The sequence below is a fragment of the Microplitis mediator genome, chromosome 1 (assembly GCF_029852145.1).
Source record: "Microplitis mediator isolate UGA2020A chromosome 1, iyMicMedi2.1, whole genome shotgun sequence".
NCBI lineage: Eukaryota > Metazoa > Arthropoda > Insecta > Hymenoptera > Braconidae > Microplitis > Microplitis mediator.
The window spans coordinates 2,579,026-2,596,339 of record NC_079969.1 but is presented as its reverse complement, the minus strand read 5'-3'; the positions used below and the strand labels follow the sequence as shown (position 1 = coordinate 2,596,339).

The 17,314-nt window shown below is 31.0% G+C and overlaps 3 protein-coding genes across 6 annotated transcripts; 1 reads left to right on the top strand and 2 right to left on the bottom strand.

Moving 5' to 3' along the window:
* Positions 1–744: 744 nt before the first annotated feature.
* LOC130665715 (MOB kinase activator-like 2) lies at positions 745–4,547 on the top strand. 2 transcript variants are annotated; one of them, XM_057466259.1, is made up of 5 exons: positions 745–1,233; positions 2,750–3,004; positions 3,078–3,202; positions 3,936–4,163; positions 4,223–4,547. In XM_057466259.1, exons 1-5 carry the CDS (start codon positions 1,229–1,231, stop codon positions 4,267–4,269), a joined length of 660 nt encoding a protein of 219 aa, XP_057322242.1. In that variant the 5' UTR covers positions 745–1,228; the 3' UTR covers positions 4,270–4,547. The 2 variants fall into 2 exon arrangements, with proteins under 2 accessions (XP_057322242.1, XP_057322234.1); XM_057466251.1 differs by lacking the exon at positions 745–1,233 and adding an exon at positions 1,466–1,684.
* Positions 4,440–10,315, bottom strand: LOC130665703 (uncharacterized). Of its 2 annotated transcripts, XM_057466238.1 has the most exons (4): positions 10,160–10,315; positions 10,024–10,094; positions 9,841–9,952; positions 4,440–6,651 (listed from the first exon to the last, which is right to left on the bottom strand). In XM_057466238.1, the coding sequence occupies exons 1-4, from the start codon at positions 10,238–10,240 to the stop codon at positions 6,133–6,135; spliced, it is 783 nt and encodes a 260-aa protein (XP_057322221.1). In that variant the 5' UTR covers positions 10,241–10,315; the 3' UTR covers positions 4,440–6,132. The 2 variants fall into 2 exon arrangements, with proteins under 2 accessions (XP_057322221.1, XP_057322212.1); XM_057466229.1 differs by lacking the exons at positions 9,841–9,952; positions 10,024–10,094; positions 10,160–10,315 and adding an exon at positions 7,776–8,518.
* Positions 10,316–12,070: 1,755 nt separating this feature from the next.
* Positions 12,071–15,686, bottom strand: LOC130665696 (palmitoyltransferase Hip14). 2 transcript variants are annotated; one of them, XM_057466205.1, is made up of 7 exons: positions 15,527–15,686; positions 14,883–15,424; positions 14,512–14,815; positions 14,076–14,276; positions 13,847–14,008; positions 12,791–12,947; positions 12,071–12,705 (listed from the first exon to the last, which is right to left on the bottom strand). In XM_057466205.1, the coding sequence occupies exons 2-7, from the start codon at positions 15,422–15,424 to the stop codon at positions 12,224–12,226; spliced, it is 1,848 nt and encodes a 615-aa protein (XP_057322188.1). In that variant the 5' UTR covers positions 15,527–15,686; the 3' UTR covers positions 12,071–12,223. The 2 variants fall into 2 exon arrangements, with proteins under 2 accessions (XP_057322188.1, XP_057322198.1); XM_057466215.1 differs by having other exon boundaries at positions 14,512–14,791.
* Between the last annotated feature and the right edge of the window lie 1,628 nt (positions 15,687–17,314).

The window sequence follows — 17,314 nt, the reverse complement described above, 5'->3', positions numbered from 1 at the left end:
AATTAATTTTTTCAAAAATTTCACTCAAAAATTAAATCTCCAAATTCCCATAATTTTTATTTTTCCCGCGAAAAAATAATTAATTAAAATTACAATTAAAACTCAATTACTATTAATTACTTAATTATTTATCAATCAAATGATAAAAGAAATTAAAACAAATTTTACTACAGAATAAGACGCCGGCGCCATTTTGAATTTTGACTCACAAATAAATTAAACCCGCGAATTTAAATCATTTTTATTTTTCCCGCGAAAAAATAATTAATTAAAATCACAATTAAAACTTAATTACTTAATTATTTATAAATTAAACACCAAAATTAAAGCCCGAACTCTACTACAGAACAAGACGTCTGCGCCATTTTGAATTTTGACTCACAAATAAATTAAACCCGCGAATTTAAATCATTTTTATATCTCCCGCGAAAAAATAATTAATTAAAATCATAATTAAAACTTAATTACTTAATTATTTATAAATTAAACACTAAAATTAAAGCTCGAGCTCCACTACAGAACAAGACGCCGGCGCCATTTTGAATTTTAACTGCTGCTGGTACAAACTCCCGGCAGGTGCTGCCGCGGCGCGGGAAATTTTCAAACCATTTGAAAGTGCAGCAGTATCAAGTAACCACAAGAGGAAAAAAAAGGTCAGACTAGAATCTATACATATACATTTACCCACACATTAATATATACATATATTTATATACATATATATGTATATATATATGTCTATAAATATGTGGTAGTAAAAAAGAAAAGGTCGGATCAGCTGTACGCGCAAGGTTATTCCAATAGTTTTTAATTAAATTCCGTGTATAATTTGACAAAATTTTTAAAAAATAATTTAATTAAATTTAAAAAACGAAGTGAAATTTTAAACAAACATTTAAATTTTAAATAAATTATTCATTCAGTGTTTTATTAAAGTGATTAGTGATCGCCATGTTAGATTTTGTGATCTTGTAATTGTTATTATTGTTTAGAAAAAAAGAAAATACTAAAATTAATTATAATTATCAATTAAATTAAAAAAAATTCAAAATTCAAAAGTTTATTTTAAAATATCAGTCAATTATCAGGAGCCGGTTTTAGTTTTTTTGACTTTTTATTTTTATTAAAACAAAAACTGGAGTAACACTGGCGGCAATTTTACTGGTATTTAAAATCATCCAAGCTGGATAGGTTACCCGAATATCTCCGCGATACCGTGGATTGGTTTATGGGGTAAGAAAATAATTAACATTCATTTCAAAAATTTTTTCTTTCGTTCAAATTCAAATCAGAGGTAAAGAAAAAAAAAAAAGAAATTTTTTTACTGGTTCATTTTATTGTTGGAAAAACGTTATCTGATAAGATATATGTTATCATATTTATTGTATGTTGATTATTATAGATTATAAAATATATATACATGTATATATGTATATATATAAAGGTGTACGTGGCTAATTTGTCGGGCTTCAAATTATTGAGTTACGTGGAGTATAATTTGATATAAGTATCGAAGCCTGTCATTCGTGAACAGACAATTGATATATTGATATATAATAGTTAATATATATTTTGTAAATATATAAAAAATGTTCGGGTTGAGTAGAAGTAAAATTTTTAAATACTCGGCGATAAATAACACGCTGCCAATTGACGTCGAGGACACGGTCACTTGCTTCTGCAGGTTTGATTTTGGTTTTGAATTTGAATTTAAATATATGAGTTTTTGAAAAAAAAAAATTTTGTGTCGAGTAGTTTTAATGGTTTTATGTTTTTATATATATCGGATGATGTAAATATATATTGATATTTTAAAGAATAATGGAGAAGTAGGTAGAGTTGAGTCAGCTGACTATTTTATATGTAACAGCTGATTCATTGTGGGTATATATATTTAAATCGAAGCAGTGGAATATATATATGTATATATATGTGTATGTATGTATATAGAGTGCGTCGCAATGCTGATTTTTTGAGATATTTTTTTTCGTGTAATACAAAATTTTCGCGGATTTAAATTATGAGAGATTTTATTTTTATGGTTTCTGGAGTTTAAATCGATTTCGATTATTTTTAATCGATAAATCGATTGGGATTAGAAATTTTGAAAAAAAAATTTAGAATTTTTTAAATTTTGAGATATTAAATCGATATATCGATTCTTAAATCGATATATCGAGTTAAGAATCGATTAATCGATTTGGTAATCGATACATCGATTTGGTAATCGATACATCGATTTAAGAAACATATCGATTTAATAATCGATATATTGAATTATTTATCGATGTATTGTTTTAATACTCGATGCATCGATTTAAGAATCGATATATCGAGTTAATAATCGATATATCGATTTGGTAATCGATACATCGATTTAAGAATCATATCGATTTAGGAATCGATGTATCCATTTAAGAATCAATATATTGAACTATTTATCGATCTATCGATTTAACAATCGATATATTGAATTACTAATCGATATATCGATTTATTGATCGATGTATCAAATTGTCGATTGATATCTCGATTTAAAATTCCGAAAGTTAAAAAAAATTCAGAACATGATATCGATATATCGATTAATTGATCGATACATCGAATTATCAGTCGATGTATCGATTTATAAATTAAAATCTCGATAAAAAAAATCGAAATTAAACGAAAAATTCTAGATTATTATATCGATATATCGATTTAATAATCGATTCATTAATCAATAAATCGACATATCGAATTTTTATAGAAAAGCCAGACGGAAGGAGAAGGATGCAGGCACCACGGAAGACCCAAAACTTTACTTGGAGGAGGCGGCACTCGAGCGACAGCTTCCCGAGCTGGACCTCAGGATGCTGGTGGATCTCCCTCCAGGTCTGGACTACAACGAGTGGCTGGCATCCCACACGCTCTCACTCTTTGATCACATAAATTTAATTTACGGTACAATATCCGAATTTTGTACTCAAACTGGTTGTCCTGACATGACTGGTCCTGGACTCAGGTACTTTTTACTTTAATTCAGTTTATTAATTACTCAGCTATCATAAATAATAATTATTATTTATTAATTGCAGGACATATCTGTGGTTTGATGAAAAAGGAAAAAAAACCCGTGTCGCTGCTCCACAGTATATTGATTATGTGATGACATTTACACAACGTACTGTCAGTGATGAAACAATATTTCCTACTAAATATGGTATTTATTATTATTATTCATTATATTTCTTATTTCATTTAATATTCAAAAGGTTAGAAAATAGAATTTATCACTACCACAGAAAATATTAAACATAAATATGACTTGTTGGTACTCTTTCCACAGGAAATTTCATTCCCCACAATTTTTCTCTCTTATAATTTTTCTCTAAACCCCCTAGTTTACGAAATAAATATATCTCATAAATATATACTTGTCATATTTTGAATAATTAAAAATATATATGGCTTGTTGGTACTCGTTCCACAGGAAATTTTATTCCCCACAATTTTTCTCTCTTATAATTTTTCTCTAAACCCCCTAGTTTACGAAATAAATATATCTCATAAATATATACTTGTCATATATTGAATAATTAAAAATATATATGGCTTGTTGGTACTCGTTCCACCGGAAATTTAATTTCCTACAATTTTTCTCTCTTACAATTTTTTTCTAAACCCTCTAGTTTACGAAATAAATATATCCCATAAATATATACTTGTCATATATTAAATAATTAAAAATAAATATGGCTTGTTGGTACTCTTTCCACCGGAAATTTAATTTCCTACAATTTTTCTCTCTTATAATTTTCTTCTCCACCCCCTCCTTCGCGAGATATCACAACCCTCATTTTCTAACCTTCGGCATATTGATTAAAAAAAATCAATCAATCAATTACAAAAAAAAATACACAGTAATAAGTATCGATTTATAATTTTAAAATTAGCAAATGAGTTTCCAAGTTCATTTGAATCAATAGTACGTAAGATCCTGCGGCTACTGTACCATGTAGTGGCACACATTTATCACTGCCACTTTCGCGAAGTTGCACTATTGGGACTCCACGCACATCTCAATTGTGTCTTTGCTCATCTTACTCTTCTTAATCAGCGTTTCAATCTTATCGACCCTAAAGAAACGGAAATACTTGGTGATTTAGAGGCCGCACTACTTGGTAACTATCAATAATATCTAAAAAAATTTCACTAAATAATTATTTATTTCAAATATCAGGTGATTCTGCATCGACTGTCCAGGAACCCACGACTGCGGCCACCTAACAATAATAATAATTATAAATTTATTTATTTATTTTAATAATCTAAGAAATGTTTAACGAGATTGTAGTTTGTGATCTCCGAATTCTTTCCCTCATTTGTTGGATTGTTTTTTTTTTTTGCTTGTTAAAGTTACAAGTTACCTTGCACAGTACACCCTCTTAGTATGAATGATTTAAAAAAAAAAAAAAAGTTGTTAGTGTGGATGCGCGAGGGAAAGAAAATTAATGATAATGCTGATAATTAAAAAAAAAAAAAATGTTAATAATTATTTAAATAAATAGCAAAAGAAGGAAAAGGGAAAATTTAGTACCTGTAAATAGTGATCAGATGAAATGTAAATTATTTTTCCTTCGTTTGTTGTTAACTTGTGTGAGATTGTAAATAATTTATTGTAATGATGATAACAATAATAATAATTGATGTTATTATTGTTATTATTAATTAACTATAGTTAAATAGAATAAAAATTGTTCTGAAAATAAAATATTGTATATTTAAAAAAAGAAGATAAGCAAATAAATATACCAGGCGTTATTGAATTTTTTTACATTTTTTCACTGGCCCATTTTTTGGGACACTGGGACAGGTCGCTCATTTTTTGTGATTTATTTTATTTTTAATTATTTGTGAGGATTTTTAGTACTGGGACACTTTGGGCCAGGTGTCCCATTTTATTAAAAATGACCCATTATTTTTTATGCTTTTTAATATAATTTTTTTGAATTTACTTGGGACAGTGGGACAGGTGTCCCATTTTTGGTCCAGCGGTCCACTATTAATTACAATTATTTATATTTGATTGTTTTTTAAAATCTGCTAATTTTAAAATTTATTTGGACCACTGGGACACTTTGGGACAGATGGCACATTTTATGCCCAGTGGCTCATTATTAATTATAATTATTTTTGTATCAATTTTTAATCTACTTGGGGCAGTGGGTCAGGTGTCCCATTTTGGTCCAGCGGCTCATTGTTAATTATATTTTTTTAATATCAATTTTTTTAATTTATTTGGGACAGTAGGACAGTCGTCCCATTTTTAGTTCAGCGGTCCACTATTAATTACAATTATTAATATTCGATTGTTTTTTAAAATCTGCTTATTTTTAAATTTACCTGAGCCGCTGGGACACTTTGGGACAGGTGGTCCATTTTATGTCCAATGGCCCATTATTAATTATAATTATTTTAATATCAATTTTTAAATTTACTTGGGACAGTAGGACAAGTGTCCCATTTTTGGTCCATCGGCTCATTATTAATATTCGATTGTTTTTTTAAATCTATTTATTTATTAATTTGTTTGGACCACTGGGACACTTTGGGGCAGATGGCCCATGTGTCCCATTTTCTGGACCATCCTTTTAACATTTTAAAAATCATTTTACAATAATTATGTTTTGATCCACTTGAGACTAAGACAAGTGGCCCACTTGTCCCATTTTACTTCTAATCATTCATCACCTTTTTTGTAAATGGGTCAGGTGGCCCATATTTCAGACTCTTCTTTTAAATTTTTAAAAATAATTTTACATATTTGGTCCATTCTACCTCTAATATAAATTTTCTCTGTCATTCTTTTTTAATCCCTCGAAAAATTTAATCTACTGGGACAGGTGTCCCATTTCATGTCCCAGTGTTCATTATTGGCTCTAATTAAAAAATTCAATTATTTATCTTTTTATATAAATTTCTTAAGTTCACTTGGACCACTTGGACACTTTGGGACAGGTGGTCCGTCCCAATTAATTTGCCCATTTGTTTAACTCCCAAAACTAAATTTCACACGATTAGATTTTTCTAGCCTACGTGAGACACTGGGACAGGTGTCCCACTTACCTCTGGCCCACTGTGTCCCAAAAATTACTTATGAATCTCTACAAGACGTATGGCCCGACACAGACCAGCGACTTCACTCAAAAAATATCCCAGAGCTTCAGCGATCGGCTTACAGACGTCGCGGAAAGACGTCGCGATATTGTACAGAAATATCAGGACCGGTTGGATCAATCCATTGAACGTAATCATCAGTACGGGTTTTATAAAATAATCAGCTGTCAATTGAATTACACCCACAGTAAGAGGTCTCACTACACTACATAATATAAATTTAAATAATTGGAGTATAAACGCAGTGACAAAAGTTATCCCGATGTGAATCGTCGAGAATATTTCAGCCCAAAATCGCGTTGCTGCTTGATGAGTTTTTTCTACGAATCTGTCGGTTGACAGAACTGGTGACTCGTCTGTTGTTTTATAAAATGTATGGTTGCCGTGATCGAATGAATATATATGGGGTTTTTCTGATTGTCCTTCGATAGGAAAATTAACTTCGTTTAAATTTTCAATATTCATTGAATTTTGTCGTACTGTCTCCTCATTCTGTAATCAAATGATAATAACTCGTAAACGATCGGGTGTATGTGAAATTTTGTAAGGAACTTTTTTGTAGGAAATTTAATTCTCTACAAAAAAGGCCTCTGTGAATTTTCATGTAAACTCAATAGGCTTCGAGTAATTGATATTTTTAAGTATTTGTATTTATAAAATCTGCCATAATGGAGCCTAAGAAAATTTTTTTATCTATATAAAGTAATTATGGCTAAACTAGCAGAGATATCACAAAAATCATGAGGACCATTTTTGTAGAGAATTCAATTCTCTACAAAAATGGTCCTCACTAAATTCCCCATAAACTCAATAGTTCACTAGTAATTGCAATTTAAAAGTCTCTACTCCAAAATTACAAAAAATATTCCAGTTTTTGTATCTATACAAACAAATTCTGGCCGAACTATCAAAAATAAGATAAAAATGATAAGGACCAAATTGGTAGCTCTTTAAATTCTCTACAAAAATGATCCTCACGAAATTCTCCATAAACTCAATGGTTTACTAGTAATTGCAATTTGAAAGTCTCTACTCCACAATTACAAAAAAAAATTCCAGTTTTTTTATCTTTACAAAGAAACTCTGGGTAAAATGTCAGAGATATGATAAAAATGATAAGGGCCAAATTTGTAGCTCTTCAAATTCTCTACAAAAATGTTCCTCATAAAATTCCCCATAAACTCAATAGCCTACTAGTAATTGCAATTTAAAAGCCTCTACTCCAAAATTACAGAAATAATTTCTAGTTTTTGTTTCTTTATAAAAGAATTGTGGCCATACTATCCAAGATATGATAAAAATGATGAGGGCCAAATTTGTAGCTCTTTGAATTCTCTACAAAAATGGTCCTCACAAAATTCCCCATAAACTCAATGGTTTACATATATAATTGCAATTTAAAAGTCTCTACTCCAAAATTCTCTCCATCTTGCCCAATTTTCTTCCCTTCTATTATCATCCCACCCCTCCTGCCCATCTTTAAAAATTCCCCACCACCCTCTTCTCCAAAGTCTTCAACTTTACCTCTCGACTCTCTTCTAATTTCCAAAATTTCCCAATTCCCTCCATCTCTTGCCCTCCCAACCCAACCCTCTTATAATTTTCTCATTTCTTACCTCCCACTTCGCCTGATTCTGCTTCATTTTCTTAATTTCCGCCTCCATGTTCTTCTGCTGCCTCATCTCCTCTCTTTCCCTCGCCCATTTCTTCTCACCCGACTCTCCTCCCCCCGATTTTCCCTTCTCCTTCATCTCCATTTCTTCCAGTTTCCTAATTCTCTCCTCCATACTTTCAAAATACCCATAAATTTTAATCTTCTCTCCCTCCCACTTTTTTTCTCCCTCAATTATACTCTCCCTCAGCACATCAATTTCAAACTTTATCTCATCCTTATTTTTCTCCATTAATCCCTTCATTTCTCTCAGCTCTTCTAGTATCAGAGTGAGCGGAAAATTCTCACCTCCACCCATCGACTTTTTCCCGCCGCCAGAAGTTTCCCCTTCCTCGCTGTCCCTCACATGGCCGTCGATATTCCCCTGATTTGACGCATCTCTCGGCTCTTTAACTTCTGCTGTCGGTCTTCCTTCGGTCCCTACTTCTACCAACTTCCGGTTATCTCTTTGGCTCCCTCTCCGATTACCAGCTGTCTGTTTTCCCGCCGTTTTGTTTCCCATCTCTGTCTTTCTGTCTATTCTGACGTCTTAACCTGTACCCGCTTTATTTCTTTTATCCGAAATTTCCTACTCCCTTCTTCTTTTGCACTTAAAATTTTCCTACTCCTAAAATCCGCACAATTTTCTTTCTCTGCTTCTTATAAATTTTTTTTTCATTGGTCCCTCGTACCCCACTTTTGTATAAAAACGACTGCAGCTTACAAACGCACGCCTGTATCACTTTACACATTAAAGCCGAGTCTTCTGGCCAAACTACCAAAGATATGATAAAAGTTATGAGGACCAAATTTGTAGAGAATTAAATTCTCTATAAAAAAAGTCTCTTTGGAATTTTCCATAAATTTGATAGTTTACGAGTAATTATGATTCAAAGTAATTAATCTAATAAATTCAATCGAATACTAATCCCAAGATAATTTTTGTATCTATATAAGGTAATTCTGACTAAACTAGCAGAGATATCACAAAAATCATGAAGACCAAATTTGTAGAGAATTAAATTCTCTACAAAAATGGTCCTTGCAAAATTCCCCATAAACTCAATATTTTACTAGTTATTGCAATATAAAGGTCTCTACTCCAAAATTACAACAAAAATTCCAGTTTTTGTATCTTTATAAAAGAATTCTGGGTAAAATATCAGAGATATGATAGAAATCAAGAGGACCAAAATTGTAGAGAATTGAATTCTCTACAAAAAAGGTCCTCACAAAATTCCCCATAAACTCAATAGTTTACTAGTAATCGTAATTTAAAAGTCACTACTCCAAAATTACCAAAAAAAATTTCCAAATTTTGTATCTTTATCAAAGAATTCTGCGTAAAATATCAGAGATATGATAGAAATCAAGAGGACCAAAATTGTAGAGAATTGAATTCTCTACAAAAAAGGTCCTCACAAAATTCCCCATAAACTCAATAGTTTACTAGTAATCGTAATTTAAAAGTCACTACTCCAAAATTACCAAAAAAAATTTCCAAATTTTGTATCTTTATCAAAGAATTCTGCGTAAAATATCGCAGATATCACAAAAATCATAAGGACTCAAGTTGTAGTTTTTTAAATTTTCTACAAAAGTAGTCATTACAAAATTCCCCATAAACTCAATAGTTTACTAGTAATCGTAATTTAAAAGTCTTGACTCCAAAATTACAACGAAAATTCCTGATTTTGTATCTTTGTAAAATAATTGTGACCAAACTATGCAAGATATGATAAAAATGATGAGGACCAAAATTGTAGCTTTTTAAATTTTCTACAAAAATGGTCCTCACAAAATTCCCCATAAACTCAATAGTTAACATCTAATTGCAATTTAAGTCTCTACTCCAAAATTACAAAAAAAAATTTCCAGTATTTGTATCTATACAAACAAATTCTGGCCGAACTATCAAAATTAAAATAAAAATGATAAGGACCAAATTTGTAGCTCTTTAAATTCTCTACAAAAAACGTCCTTACAACTTTTCTCCAAAACCCAATCATCAGCCATAAATTCAAATTTACCTTAGCACTATCTCCGAAATTTTCCGGAAAACCTTCAACTGACTCTGTATCTATAAACTTACGCGCGTCTTCATTATGTCTTACAATAGTCAAATCTTTACGGCCAAAATATCTAAAAAAAAAAGTAATCAACAAACAATTAAGAGTACAAAGAAAATAATAACCATAGTAATTTTAATTTACATTCGATACCCATTAAAAATACTCTGGTGATTTTTAAATTCATTGTTTACTTCGCGGTCTTCGTTCACTTTCTACATAAAATAAAAAAATAAATAAATGAAATAAAATAATTAAATAGTTTAATTAAATTTATTACATTTGAATTAACGTGTACAGACGTTAAATTACAAGCATCAACTTTAATATTATTATTATCATTATTATTATTATTAATCATTCTTAATTTCTTTAAAATTAATTATAAAAAAAAGTAAAATAAATATAAATAATAAAAATTAATTAACTGTTGAAATGTCTTATGACATCTGTCAAAAAAAAAAAGAATTGAATGTCAGAGAGCATAAATTGTATGTAAGCTTAAAGTATAAATTACAAATAATTATCATACATTATTATTAAAATTAATTATTTAATTGATTACATGATTACACAATTATTATTTACTTGACTAGATAAATCTCCGCTTAATTATTTTATTCAACTCTAGTGTTTACATTTAAATAATGGAATGTATTAAGATTTATTGTGCGCAATTATTTTTATAAATAATAATTAATAAATGAGTATTGCTTGTAAGATTATTTACAATGAAAGAAAAAAATTTTAGTTTAATTTTGATTAAATGCTGTGAGTAATTAATTTAAGGAAATTTATAGTACGTAGTCGTAGGTAATGCAATTTCGCGTGGAATGAGTACCCACAACAATATATTACGAGTAGATGGTAATTAAGTGGTTTAATTGTTAATTAATTAGTGGGAAAATGATTTTTTTGGGTTTGTAAGTTTTGGAAAATTTCTGGGGGTATAATTGAATGGATTTCTGAATTACTGAGGTCGAGACGCGTAAAATGAGTACCCACAAGACTAAGTTTGGAGGAAGTATTCAATTCAATTATTTATTAATTAATTAATTAAGTAAATTTATAGTTGGTTGGAATATAGTGATGTGGGTACTCAAACTAGAGGAAATCGGATGAGAAATTGAGTAACGGGGATAAAAATTTCGAAAAATGAAACTGGTAATTACGATTGATATGGTGTAATTGAATATTTTCTATTTTTATTGAAAGGAAAATTTTTGGGGTAAAAATTGAATAGATTTTTGGATTACTGACATCAAGACGCGTAAAATGAGTACCCACAAGACTAAGTTTGGAGGAAGTAATTAATTCAATTATTTAATAATTAATTAATTAATTAAGTAAATTTATAGTTGCCTGCAATATAGTGATGTGGGTACTCAAACTAGAGGAAATCGGATGAGAAATTGAGTAATAAGGATAAAAATTTCGAAAAATGAAATTGGTGATAACAATAACAACAATTGAAATTTTTTTTTACTTATTGATGTGAGTACTTGGATAAAAATTAAAAAAGTAGAGCTAATGCGGAAGTTGTAATTGAAAATATAGCGTAAATTATTCTTCTGTAAGAATAATTACGATTGATATGGTGTAATTGAATATTTTCAATTATTATTGGAAGGAAAATTATTGGGGTAAAAATTGAATAGATTTTTGAATTACTGACTTTGAGACACGTAAAATAAGTACCCACAAGACCATGTTTGGAGTAAGTCATTAATTCGATTATTTGTTAATTATCAAACTAATTAAATTCATATTTGGTTGTAATATAGTGATATGGGTACTCAAACTAGAGGAAATCGGATGAGAAATTGAGTGATGAAGATAAAAATTTCGAAAAATGAAATTGGTGATAACAATAATTGAATATTTTTCAATTATTATTAGAAGGAAAATTTTTGGGGTAAAAACTCATAGATTTCTGAATCACTGACATCAAGACGCGTAAAATGAGTACCCACAAGACCAAGTTTGGAGTAAGTCATTAATTCGATTATTTATTAATTAACAAACTAATTAAATTTATAGTTGGTTGGAATATAGTGATGTGGGTACTCAAACTAGAGGAAATCGGATGAAAAATTGAGTGGCGGGAATAAAAATTTTAAAAAGTGAAATTGGTGATTACAATAACAACAATTGTAATTATTTTTAAATTATTGATGTGAGTACTTGTTCAAAAATTAAAAAAAAAGCTAACGCGGAGGTTGTTATCGAAAATATAACGTAGATTATTCTTTGGTAAGAATAAATACGATTGATATGGTGTAATTAGTTACAATTTTTATTTAAAATTTAAATTGATTTAATTAGAGTGTGTATTTAAAATAGATTAAACATATTGAAAATTATCTTTAGTATTGAGTAATGGCAATTTTTCAACACTCCGTTTTATTTCAAAGCTATTAAGCCAATCAGCGCTCGGTTTACCTTTGACCCCGCACAAATTTAAATTACAAAAATCAGCTAAATTTTGTATCGCGCCCCGATGAAAGGGGTTCCCATTTTTGAAATGTTCATAGCGGCCCGCATTCATGCGCTCGTTTGTTGTCATACCGAGTACTATTATCTGGTACAACTGACAGAGCAAAAGTGCACCGACCCATATCGAATGTAGCCCAGTGTTAACAGCGATCCACATTACCCAGGCGTCACATGTTGCCGCGGTCGCGAAAGAATCATCCGGTTCCTTGTCGCTGGACGTTGATGTCCAGCATTCGTGCTTCCAAAACTGTACTGATGCTGCCAAAATTACCATACACAGACCGAACAGCGAAATTAGAAATCCCAAAAAATATTTATGGTTGTATGCGCCTGTAAAAATTAATTTTTTTATTAGCGCGGGAAATTTGAAATTTTGAATTTGAATTTTAAGTAAAATGCAATTGTGGTTAATTACCGATACAATTATTGATCCAGGGGCAATGGTGGTCAAATCTGGCAACACACCGGTCACATGAGGAACAATGTTTCGATCTTATGGGTCTCCGTACTAAACAACTCGTGCAAAATCCTTGAGGTTCAAAACCGCCTGTTTCTGCGACTTCGACTATTGTCTAAAAAAATTAATTTATTTAATTAATCAATAAATTTATTAAGTGTGAAGGTTAGGGTGATTCAAAAAATAACAAATTTTTTTTTTTTTCCTCGGAAACATGAGAATAACATGGAAAAAATTTTTTTTTCGTCTTATGATTTTTATACGTAGCTAATGATGCGTCATAGAAATAATTGACAGGCATGGTTTTGTAGGGAATTGAATGCTCTACAAAAAAAGATTCTTATCATTTTTTGATAAATCTATTTGTTCAAAAGTTATTTGAGGTTGAAGTCGAATTTGTGTTAAATTTTGAGATCTTTTTACTTTTCTGGCGAAACTATCAGAGTTATCACAAAATATCACTGGACCTTTTTTGTAGACAATTTTATTCTCTACAAATTATTACTGATAAAATTTTTTCGAATTCCGCTTCCTTTTCTAGTTATTTTAATTTTAATGTCAAGCTCTTAAAATAGATCAGATCACTCCTTTTTTTTTAAGAGCTTGACATTAAAATGAAAATAACTAGGAAACAATGCGGAATTTCAAAAAACTTTATCAGAGATAATTTGTAGAGAATAAAATTGTCTACAAAAAAGGTCCTAAGATATTTTGTGATAACTCTGATAGTTTCGCCGGAAAAGTAAAAAGATCTCAAAATTTAATACAAATTCGACTTCAACCTCAAATAACTTTTGAACAAATAGATTTATCAAAAAATGATAAGAATCTTTTTTTGTAGAGCATTCAATTCCCTACAAAAATCTGCCTGCCAATTATTCCTATAACGCATCGTTAGCTACTTATAAAAATCAGATGTAAAAAAAATTTGTTATTTTTTTAATCACCTTAGTGAAGGTGGAAAAGCAGAAATAAATTGCAGCCTTGATAGCTAGTGTAGATTTTTTTACTCACATTTAATTTGTCCTCGTGTGTTGCTGATATTACACCAGGGTCGCCGCGCCATGACTGAATAAAACAGAGCCAGAGCGGTACTGAACCCACGGCCAACAAAACCCATAGGTACCAGGACGCGTGAACACCCAGCCAGAATATCCATGTGATATATATCCACATCTATAATTAATATATTTAATTATTCACAAAATAAATAAGTAAATAAATTAAATATTTAAAGGCTTACCTTTGTGGCAAGATAAATAGACATCGGTAAAATGTGAAACAGTCTCTCGTCAAACAGATACATTTTAGCGACATAAACAGCAATATAGAGTATTAAAAAGGCACCTAGTTTAATTAAATAGTCTAAATTGCTTTGGAATATCAATCCAATCAAATAAAATACTATAAATGGCGTACTGACCATACAGTACCACCTTATTCGCTGTAAAAACATGGATGTCATTACACTGATAAAAAAATAAATATCACACCTGAACTCTACACAAAATTCCCCGTCGAATGAGTACCCACACGACCATATTCCCAACTCATGCATTTTCTCATATTTTATATACATATATATATCAACTTATCAGAACATATCGATGTGGGTACTCAAACTTCATGAAATTTCCATCAGATTCCAGACCCACTTGAGTTGGGCCCAAAATATTTACCTTGTCCTTACACCAGGCCCGTGACCTCCCCTGGCGTTCCCTTATTTCGTGGCTGATTTTAGCTCCCAGCCAAGCGGCGCCGATATGGGGCCTCAGTAAGCTCAGAGGTGTTTCATTTTGAAAATTAGCGACCTCCAGCGAGGCTCCATGGGTAATTAGTGTGTGAATAGCAGTATTATTTTTAGCAATAATCGCCCAGTGTAACGCAGTATTACCATGAATTATATCAGTCAGGGAATGACTCGCTCCCAATACCAGCAGCAGTCTCGTCGGGTCCAGGCTAAAAAAACAATTGTAATTTTGACTACATCACAGGTTAATACTTTTCTCTTTACAATCTTCCAGTTTATTTTATTCAAAAATTTATCTACCTGTTGACTTTGAATGCACTCCACATCAACGGGGTCATGCTGCTCCGGTCAGGGTCATTGGGGTTGACCCCTTTGGCGACCAAGTAGGCGACGATACCCGTGTGCCCAAATTGAGCCGCCAAATGAATGCAGGCGTAGCCTTCGGAGTCTCTGAGCGATGGGTCGGCTCCCGCGCGCATCAGGATTGAAAACGTCGGCAAGTGGCCTTGTCTTGCTGCCCAGTGCAGGGGAGTAGAAGACAACTCGCCTCCAATCGCGTCGACATTCGCGCCCTTGGCTATCAGATACTTGACGATTTCCGTCCGGTTGTTTATCGCCGCCCAGTGCAGCAAAGTCACCGTCTCTGCGTCGGGCTCGTTAACGTCAGCACCAGCGTCCACCAGCTCGGTGACTCTTTCCAATGCTCCGTACTGGGTCGCCTTGACGATATCGAACCTACTGTAGTCCTGATTCGACCTGGGTGCTGATGGAATATCGGTTTTTTTTGGCTCTTCTTCATTGTAGTCACCAGGACACGTTGCTCTTATTGATAATGAGTACATCTAGAGATAATCATTGTAATGTATATATATATATATATATATGTATATGTGTATGTATGTGTGAAGGGGTATAGGGGTGAATAAATATTTATTTTTACGTACCTTGGGTTTTTAATTCATCTTATTGGTAGTAGAATGGGGAAGTAGTAAAATTGTGAAAATTATTTTTAAAAATCGATTTGATTTAAAACCCGACTCCAGCAAACACTAAATACTAAAACTGTATACAATTTTATTACTACGGCTTTACTACATTGTTGTAATTTTTTTTGGACGCTGCTGACATCTGGGGCTCGGCGGGTAAAGTGGAGGGTGAAGTTACCGACAGAAGGCAGCTGTCACACCTTTTTTAGGATACTGAAGTTAGCTGGGGGTTGGTAATTTGGAATTGTAAAAAAAAAATTGGAAAAATTGCACCTGTTTTTTTTATTTTCTACATGGGCATATTTTTAGTTTTTTTTTTTTTGCAAATTGAATTTTTGGAAGAAAAGTCCAAAAATTGTCAACTATCTGCTAACTTTAGGGTCATGTTTTTTTTTGGAAGACTAAAATTAGCTGACGTTTAGAAATTTTTGGATTTTGGAAAAATGATGGATTATAAGAAAAAAAAAAATTGAAGAAAATGCACCTGAGTTTTTTTTATTTTCTACATGTGCATATTTTTAGTTGTTTTTTTTTTACAAATTAAATTTTTGGAAGAAAAAAACAAAAAATTGTCAACTGTCTGCAAAATTCAGGATCATGTTTTTTTTTATACTGAAATAAGCCGACGTTTAGTAATTTTTGGATTTTTTTTTGAAAAAAAATTGTAAAAAAAAAATATTTGAAAAAATGCACTTGTAGTTTTTTTTTATTTTTTACGTGGGCATTTTTTGAGTTTTTTTTTAATACAAATTAAATTTTTGGAAGAAAAGTTTAAAAATTGTCAATTGTCTGCTAACTTCAGGATCATGTTTTTTTTTTGGATACTAAAGTTAGCTGACGTTTAGTAATTTTTGGATTTTGGAAAAAAGATGATTTATAAGAAAAAAAAAAAAATTGCAAAAATTGCACCTGTAGTGTTTTTTATTTTCTACATGTGCATATTTTTAGTTTTTTTTTTTTTATAGATTTGTGGAAAAAAATGCGAAAATTGTTAATTGTCTGTTTTTATACTTTAGGATCATATTTTTTTCCAGCCGCCATTTTATGAAGTTTTTGCCGCCATTTTGGTTTGAACTTTTTCTGGAATGAAAATGGGAGTAATTAATTTTTAATGTTTTTGAAAGTTGGCGGGGGAGTAATTGGGTTTTAATTGTAAAGTAATTGCACTTACTTGCGGGTTTGTAAAAAAGTGTTCTTTGAAAGTAGACGAATACTTCGAAGAATTCGAAAATTTACGAATAGTTCGAAAATTAACTAATACTTCGAATAGTTTAAAAACTTACGAATACTTCGAAAATTTACGAATACTTCTAACAATTCGAAAATTTACGAATAAGTTGAAAATTGACGCAAAATTCGGAAATTTATGAATACTTCGAATTTTCCGAATAGTTTAGAAACTTACGAGTACTTCAAAGAATTTGAAAACTTACGAATAATTTGCAAACTGACGAGAAATTCGAAAATTAACAATTACTTCGAATAGTTTACAACCTTATGAATACTTTCAAAATTTACGAATACTTCGAATAATTCGAAATCTTACAATTAAATTGAAAATCGACTAAAAATTCAGAAATTGACGAAAACTTTGAATTCTTCAAATAATTCAATGACTTACAAATACTTCGAATAGTTCAAAAACTTACAAATACTTCGAACAATTCGAAAACTTGCGAATAAATTTAAAATCAACGAGAAATTCGAAAATTGACGAATACTTCGAATTCCCCGCCTAATTCAAAA

Bases quoted from the DNA above. Each gene is read 5' to 3' on its own strand.
- LOC130665703 (XM_057466229.1), bottom strand. From the start codon at position 8,333: ATGGGAAACAAAACGGCGGGAAAACAGACAGCTGGTAATCGGAGAGGG. The intron at 6,652-7,775 runs GTAAGAAATGAG...ATTTGATTACAG, and splicing joins AGAATCAGGCGAAGTGGGAG to AATGAGGAGACAGTACGACA.
- LOC130665696 (XM_057466205.1), bottom strand. From the start codon at position 15,424: ATGTACTCATTATCAATAAGAGCAACGTGTCCTGGTGACTACAATGAA. The intron at 14,816-14,882 runs GTAGATAAATTT...CCTGTGATGTAG, and splicing joins AGTGCATTCAAAGTCAACAG to TCAAAATTACAATTGTTTTT. The intron at 12,706-12,790 runs GTAATTAACCAC...TAATTTTTACAG, and splicing joins CTGGATCAATAATTGTATCG to GCGCATACAACCATAAATAT.
- LOC130665715 (XM_057466251.1), top strand. From the start codon at position 1,590: ATGTTCGGGTTGAGTAGAAGTAAAATTTTTAAATACTCGGCGATAAAT. The intron at 3,203-3,935 runs GTATTTATTATT...TTTTAAAATTAG, and splicing joins AATATTTCCTACTAAATATG to CAAATGAGTTTCCAAGTTCA. The intron at 4,164-4,222 runs GTAACTATCAAT...TTCAAATATCAG, and splicing joins TTTAGAGGCCGCACTACTTG to GTGATTCTGCATCGACTGTC.